This window comes from Gigantopelta aegis, chromosome 14 (assembly GCF_016097555.1).
Source record: "Gigantopelta aegis isolate Gae_Host chromosome 14, Gae_host_genome, whole genome shotgun sequence".
In the NCBI taxonomy this organism is placed as follows: domain Eukaryota; kingdom Metazoa; phylum Mollusca; class Gastropoda; order Neomphalida; family Peltospiridae; genus Gigantopelta; species Gigantopelta aegis.
Window position 1 is genome coordinate 32,482,141 of NC_054712.1, and position 7,952 is coordinate 32,490,092.

The 7,952-nt window shown below is 36.0% G+C and overlaps 1 protein-coding gene across 1 annotated transcript in view; it reads right to left on the reverse strand.

Moving 5' to 3' along the window:
- Nucleotides 1–1,911: 1,911 nt before the first annotated feature.
- Nucleotides 1,912–7,952, reverse strand: part of LOC121387995 — a 12,151-nt gene continuing 6,110 nt past the window's right edge. Inside the window, exon 3 of the mRNA XM_041519185.1 lies at nucleotides 1,912–2,898. Within this exon, the coding sequence (XP_041375119.1) occupies nucleotides 2,045–2,898 (854 nt within the window). The 3' untranslated portion in view covers nucleotides 1,912–2,044. The remainder of the gene's footprint in view (nucleotides 2,899–7,952) is intronic.

Below are 7,952 nucleotides of genomic sequence, written 5' to 3' on the forward strand. Positions count from 1 at the left end.
TTTATACCTTTATTATTTTTCAACATCCTATTAAGAATCTCTCCACATATGAGGAAGATGTATGGTGAAATGGGGTCCCCCTGGCGACAACCTCTTCCCAATTTAAAGACAGGTGAAGCAAAACCGCTAACTTGTAAATCATTATGGAGTATACGAATCCATTTTTGTATCGAAGGTCCAAAACTAAAAACATCAAGAGTATTAAAAATAATGTTACAGTCGACTGAATCAAATGCCTTTTCAAAGTCAATTAATAATAGTAAACCAAGAAATTATTGGATTTCGGTATATTCCATAATGTCATATATTGATCGTGTTACTTCACCTATATATCTTCCGGACATAAACCTTTTTGTTCTTCACTAATAATTTTAGATAAGACTGATTTTATTCTTTGCGCTATAACAGCTGAAGCAACTATATATGACACATTTAATAATGAAAAGGGTCTCCAGTTTAAACTGAGACATCTTGATCCGCTACAATACAAATAAAACAAATAACTATTATATATATTGTTATACATGTTAGTTACGAGCTCTTATTACTAAGTGATAATCAACGTTTGGAAACCAATACAGTACTGTTCCGGACGACGTCTGTGTTAAAATTATAGTTCTTATATTTCGAAACTTTCTTATTAAACTTCAAACACTTTTCCCATCTATTTTCATCCACATAGGTGTGAGAGAGAGAGAGAGAGAGAGAGAGAGAGAGAGAGAGAGAGAGAGAGAGAGAGAGAGAGAGAGAGAGAGAGAGAGTAATAAAGTCCGAAAATGGTTAGATTTTATGAATGTTTAATGCCTAAAAGATAGTTATTATAAATGCTTCAAAAGTTATAGAAATAAACAAAAAGTCTCATGTTGAAGAACACATAGTGTTAAAACGCCAGAACAGGACCCATATTCACAAAATATCGTAAGCCTAGTTTTACACGTAAACGTAAATCTACGACTGAAGAGCTATTCACGAAACCACGAAAACGTAAGTTACGTGTAAAGTTGGACGTAAATATAAGAGTGCCTCAGGTTGCAACTAACGCTGCATGTAAGTTGTGTACATATAATAAATCAAGCACGATCGCCGTTATTTACTATTATTTACGGAAACTAGCAGCATTTCCAATAAATGAAGCAGTTTGCTATGGCGAACGCCCACGGATTGAACATATTTTTGTTCGTGATCGAACGGATGTTTTCGACTTGGCCAATTTCTCCTGAGTTATCTTTTCCTTTTTAAGAAATGTCCTCAAGTTCGTACCAAAACGCGGATCCCCACCAATACCAAAATGCCATGGTTCACTGTTCGCAATGTTATTGTTAGCAGACGACAAACAAAATTGCGTTTTGCGCATTTGTTATTTACCCGGTAGCCATCGTTTCTAATGTGTTTTTATTAATTACTCCAGTGAGAATGTTAAATCGTAGATTTACGTCCAACTAAGTTACGTTTACATTTACGACCATCTTTGAGAATAAGGTGCTTCTTGCACGTAAACGTAAATCTACGGCACACGTAAGTGCTAGTCGTAGACGTAAATTTACACTTTTTTGTGAATATGGGTCCAGGCTCATACATGGCCGTACTAGTGTTTACCCTCATTGGATGTTCTTCACGTTTTACATGAAATTCACATTTGCTATCACAGAGCAGGAATTGGTACACTGTAGTCCAATACAAAAACACCGGCATATCGAAGGCCATGATATGTGCTACCCTGTCTTGTGGATGGTGCATATAAACGATTCCTTGCAACTAATGGGAACATGTAGAGGAGTTCCTCTCTAAGACTATATGTCAAAAGTTACCCAACGTTTGATATCCAATAGCCGATGATTAATAAATCAAAGTGTTCTAGAGGTGTCGTTAAACAAAACGAACTTTCTATATAATAAACAGTAAACAGCAAAGCAGTGAGGATAAGTATATAGATGTTTATACATATTTTGTTAATTACTACAATCTAGATACTAAAACATTTACATAGTTAAACTGCTCATTACTGAGTCAATGTCCATGCGCTGACACAGGTTGATGATTCAGATTACATGTTTTTTCCTTTGTCACGAAGCGCCAAAACGTTTTCTATTTTCACAACAAACTTGTAAGCATTCTTGAGTGCCAGAATGATCATCACTGTTATAGCCGTACCACCTGTGGCGAACAAGGCGAGTACACTTACACAAATGAAGACCCAACCGACTGGATCCGTACCTTCAAGTAGGCCTTTTATGATTTCAGCAATGATTCCATATGAGGACTTATAACATTGCAGTAAGAGTTTGAACAGAGCTATCGCTTTCAACTTTAAACTCTCCCCACTTTTTGTCCACGCTTCAATGAACTTTACAAGGTTGTTTAAAAGTCCACCATACCGGTTTATGGCATTGACAACGGTTTCTGTGGTCTTCTTCATCTGTATCTTGTTGATGGATACATGGATACCCACCACAGACATCAGAAGCATGACAGCCTCAATGAGAATGCTGGCATACTGCAAGACAATCGCCCAGTCGATGTCACCTTTAGATCGCAGTTGTCGTGGAGGGTACAGTTCTTCACCGCCGATCTGAGTATGCACATAATATGTACCATTCATGCTGACGATGCTCATTTCAAAGGTTAGGACCAGCAGACCCTCCTTGATTTTATCTATTCGGCCTGAAGGCAGATGCTCACTCAGTGTCGTCTCGATGGCGGACGGGTCCTGCTCCAAACAGCTGCCGATTTGTTTGTTGAGACGACTGTGTTCCTCAATCACATCTGTAGCTGCTTTTAAGACACGCTCTTTTAACTTTAGATCTCGATTGATTTCGACGAATTCTGAAGGAGCCCATTTCTGTGCTTCCTCCATCGTCTTATCAACCACTGATTTGTCATAATAAGATGCCATGCTGGCTACTGAAATATAAAAACAAACAAACAAAAAAAACGAAAAAAAAAAAAAAAAAAAAAAAAAAAAAAAAAAAAAAACCCACCTCTTATAAAACAGCTGACTGAAAAGTTGAATGTTTCCCAGAACTCCAAAAGCTGTATGGAAACTTGCTAATGTAAATCCTATTCATAAAAATGGTAGTATTCACGAACTTTCAAATTATAAACCAATCTCATTAACAAGTAATATTTCTAAACTTTTTGAAAAATGCATTTTTAAACACATTTGTAACTTCTTCAGAAGTAACAACATTATAACAAAATTTCAGTCTGGGTTTATTCCAGGTGTTTCAACTGTAAAACAGCTTCTGGATTTGTATCACTTTATTTGTCAATCCATGGATGAAGGAAAGGAAGTTAGAGCAGTATTTTGTGATATAAGTAAAGCATTTGATAGAGTTTGGCACAAGTTTAATTCACAAATTGGAAATGTTGGTATAAAAGGAAAATTATTAGCATGGTTTGAAGTTATCTATTCCATCGGGAACAGCGTGTAGTATTGCATAACCAGTTTTCTCATATCAAGACTGTCCCTGCAGGTGTCCCTCAAGGTTCCGTCCTCGGTCCTATTCTGTTGTTGATATACATGTATATATATAAATGATATTGTAAATGATATTACCTCAAATATACGACTGTTTGTTGATGATACTTTGCTGTATATAACTGTTGAAAATCCTAATGCATGTTGTAAAATCTTAAACACAGTGTATTCTTAGACGGGCAAAAAAAATTGTTAGTAAAATTTAGTCCTAATAAAACTGAAACAATGACTTTCAGTCGTAAAAATGTAAACACATTCTTAGACAATGTTCAGATATCTGAAGCAGAGGTTCATAAACATTTTGGTTCAATGTTTCAAGACCGGCCTCGATGGCGTCGTGGTTAGGCCATCGGTCAACAGGCTGGTAGGTACTGGATTTGGATCACAGTCGAGGCATGGGATTTTTCATCGAGATACCGACTCCAAACCCTGAGTGAGTGCTCCGCAAGGCTCAATGGGTAGGTGTAAACCACTTGCACCGACCAGTGATCCATAACTGGTTCAACAAAGGCCATGGTTTGTGCTATCCTGCCTGTGGGAAGTGCAAATAAACGATCCCTTGCTGCTAATCGGAAAGAGTAGCCCATGAAGTGGCGACAGAAGATTTCCTCTAAAAATCTGTGTGGTCCTTAACCATATGTCTGACGTCATATAACCGTAAATAAAATGTGTTGAGTGCGTCGTTAAATAAATCATTTCTTTCTTTCTTTTTTTAATGTTTCAAAAATCTGGAGAATGGGACTGTCATATTAAAGGCCAGTAAAATGATAAATTGTCTTCGTTCATTCAAATTTAGATTATTTAGAAAGGCATTAGAAAAAATATACAGATCATTTATTCTTCCCATATTTGACTATGCAGACATAATCTGGGACAACTGTACCATCTACCAGGCAAACACCATTGAAAATCTCCAATTAGATGCTTTCCGTACAATTTGTGGTGCTGTTAGAGGAACATCTCACCAGTTGTTATATTGAGAAACCGGTTTCATACCTTTACTAGAAAGGAGGAAACGTCACAAACTCTGTATGATGTATAAACTTTCAAATAACACGTTACCAACCTTTTTAATCTTACAACTACCTCGCTCTGCTGCAGAACGTAATGAATACCACATGCGTAATGCGGAGAACCTACAAACATATTTTTTGTCAAACAAAATTGTTTTCGAACTCCTTCTTTCCTTCAGCAGTACAATTATGGAATAATCTTTTGCCTGATATTAGAAATTCTTCTTCACTAAAATTGTTTAAAATACAAATGAACAAACACGACCCTGCTGTTCCATCTCATTTCTATGAAGGTGATAGATGGCAACAGATTCTACATAGCCGACTCCGTTTGGGTACCAGTGATTTGAATGGTCAGAAATTTGTACGATATGTGACAGATACCCCTTCTTGTATTTGTGGACATCCAGTTGAAGATGCAGAACATTTTTAATTTTTTCTGTCCAACATACGTTCCAGCTCGCAATACCCATTTACTGAACTATTATAATCTCAAGTATCATACTTTACTATTTGGAAATTCAAATTTAAGCGTTCAAGATAATGTCTCTATATTTAAATCTGTTCAGAATTTTCTTATTAATAGTAAGCGTTTCGAGATCAATTAACCATTTAACCATTATGTTTGCCATTTATTCTTTGTTTGTTCTACACACTCAGCTCTTCTATTCCCCCAACTATCCGTGTTATCTTTATTGTTCTAGCCATCTTGATGTATAACATGTATATTTGTTAAATGTAGGGAGAGGCCTTAATATAGGCACTTGCCTGTTGGCCAATCCCAAATTTGATTTGCAAATAAATATTGTTTAAACCAAATCAAAAAGCTTCGGTGAAATAGCGGTTAAGTCATCAACTTAAAGGCTAGCATACACTGCGTATTGCATAGAGATAATTTACTCCTGACCTCTGACCTATACATGTGATATTTATCGCCTCTTGACATTGTGGAATTTGGCTTTTGAGAAGTCATGACTTCTGATTAAGTGATCGACTGTATTACACAGTACAACTCCGTATAGATGTTCATGCATAAATGTGTACGCATGGTCCTTCCAATTAATATTTTTAAATCGGAAAAATACTTGCTGTAAATTCTTATAATTAATGTTAGTGGCATAATTTAACAAAATAATTTTTTTCTTCATTTTGTTTAGCTTTAAATATGTTTATAATTTTATTGGTTGTGTAAACTTCATTCATAGATGTGTGGCGTAGGAATGCAAAGTTCCATTGATAAATAGCGACGTCATTTTTCCGGTCTTTAATCTCTGCATTTTTATATATTGTTTAATTATTTTGGAAGTCATTTTGTGAGAGTTTTGTTCATTAATGTTCGGTGTAATAAATAGAATACTATACTCGCTTTCGCTCGTGAGGTACGATTAAAAACACACTTGTTGTAATGTGGACGGTCTCACACTCGTTTTGTATTGTCTGTCTCAGCGTTTAACCTATCTGAGGGACACACGAATGATGCGTCTAGAAAAGACGTGGTTGAACTCTCAGTAAGTTTTACAACAAGTCAAAATGAAACAAAAATAAACTAATCATTATACTGTAGTAGTCAACCCCTGCAATTGCCCGCGGCAATCGGCAATGCCGTGGAGATTGCCGCGGAGTTTTCCATTCTCTGCTGTATTTTTTGTCTCCGTGGACTATATCGGATTTTTTTTTTTTCGATATGTATTTTTTCATTATTTCTAAACAAAATATACTTAGTGAACTGAAAACAGATTCAAAGTAAATATTAAAACAGTAACTGCACCATTATTATTACAGAGGGTGATAGCTTATTCGTTGTTGAATCGTGGCTATGGTGCAGTAGGCGTGTTTTATGTTTAATAAAATGTTCCACATACACTTCTACAAGTCACTTAATGATGAGATATTTGTAAATATACATGTATATATATAGAGAGAGATATACATATTTGCCGATAGTTTAATACACTTTTTTTCTGTCATTTATATTGACAAAATATACTAGCCTTTTTATGGTGCCGAGTGGCCTAATTAAAAAAAAAAAAACTTTACCGATTACATGGGTTTGGAAGGAGGAGGGACGGAGGGGGCATTCGGTATTGGTGACAGATTTTCTAATAAAAATTATGCTGTTATTAAAGAAAACTATTTTAATTTTATATCACATTAAATATATTCTGACACTTTGATGTAATAGTTATATGTAATATAGGACCTAATTAAAAGGTAAAGATTGAAATGACACGTCACTGCAGACTGACTACGCTGTACATGATAAATTGTAAAATGTTTACAACCCCAATGTCCTTGATCGTGCACGTGTCATTCGTGTGTAAACTATCAGGTCACTTTGGTAAACAAAACAAATAAAAAAACTCCTCATCAGATTTACTTACAATCAGATTTGGAAACATGTTAACAGTATAATTACCGTGGAAAATGCCGTAGACACTATTTTTGACACGGAATTGTTTAAAATTATTTTGCCGTGGTCATTTTCTTAAACGATATATACTTGGCAATAATAATATTTTGGAATCATTTAAATTCCACCCATAATTAATTTTGAAGGTTTTAAAATATTATTAACGCGATTTTTGTATTCTACAAAGTTTTAAAATATGCTTAACGTCATTTTCGTATTCTACGATTTTGCATTGTGTTCTATTGTACGTTCTTTACAGCTCGTGACAATATGTTGTAAATAACTGACTGATGTATTTACCTTTGTTTGACCTCTGTGTGTGTGTGTGTGTGTGTGTGTGTGTGAGAGAGAGAGAGAGAGAGAGAGAGAGAGAGAGAGAGAGAGAGAGAGAGAGAGAGAGAGAGAGAGAGAGAGAGAGAGAGAGAGAGAGAGAGAGAGAGAGAGATGGATTTGAACCCACTACAAGTCGTAGTAAAATGCGTCAGGAAATTGTACAAACTTCATATACACTTCCCCTGTTAGATAGTGTTGCGTTTCTGTTTGTTTTTATGAGAAAACAAAACATTTTGTTAATTTGTTTTAGTAAATTAAGGTATTATGAGGTGCAGAGGCAAGGTTACACCTATCGCCATTATGACTTACCATCTGCACAATTATGACGGTACATGACGGTGTATGTGTGTGTTCCAGCTTGGTTGGGTGTGTCATTGTGTGCGTATGTACATGTGTGTGTCGGTGTGTACGTGTTTGTATATGTGTGTATATGTGTGTTTGTTTTAGAGAGAGAGAGAGAGAGAGAGAGAGAGAGAGAGAGAGAGAGAGAGAGAGAGAGACAGAGAGAGAGAGTGTGTGTGTGTGTGTGTGTGTGTGTGTATGTGTGTGTGTGTTTGTGTGTGTGTCTCAGAATTTGCATGTGTGTGTATTCATGTATGAGCCAGTGAGAGTGACTGAATGACTGACTGAATGCTGAATGACGAATGAATGAGAGTGAGTGAGCGTTGTGGGGGAGGGAGGTGGAGGTGGTGGGATATGTTAGAGCTATGTCTTTCAT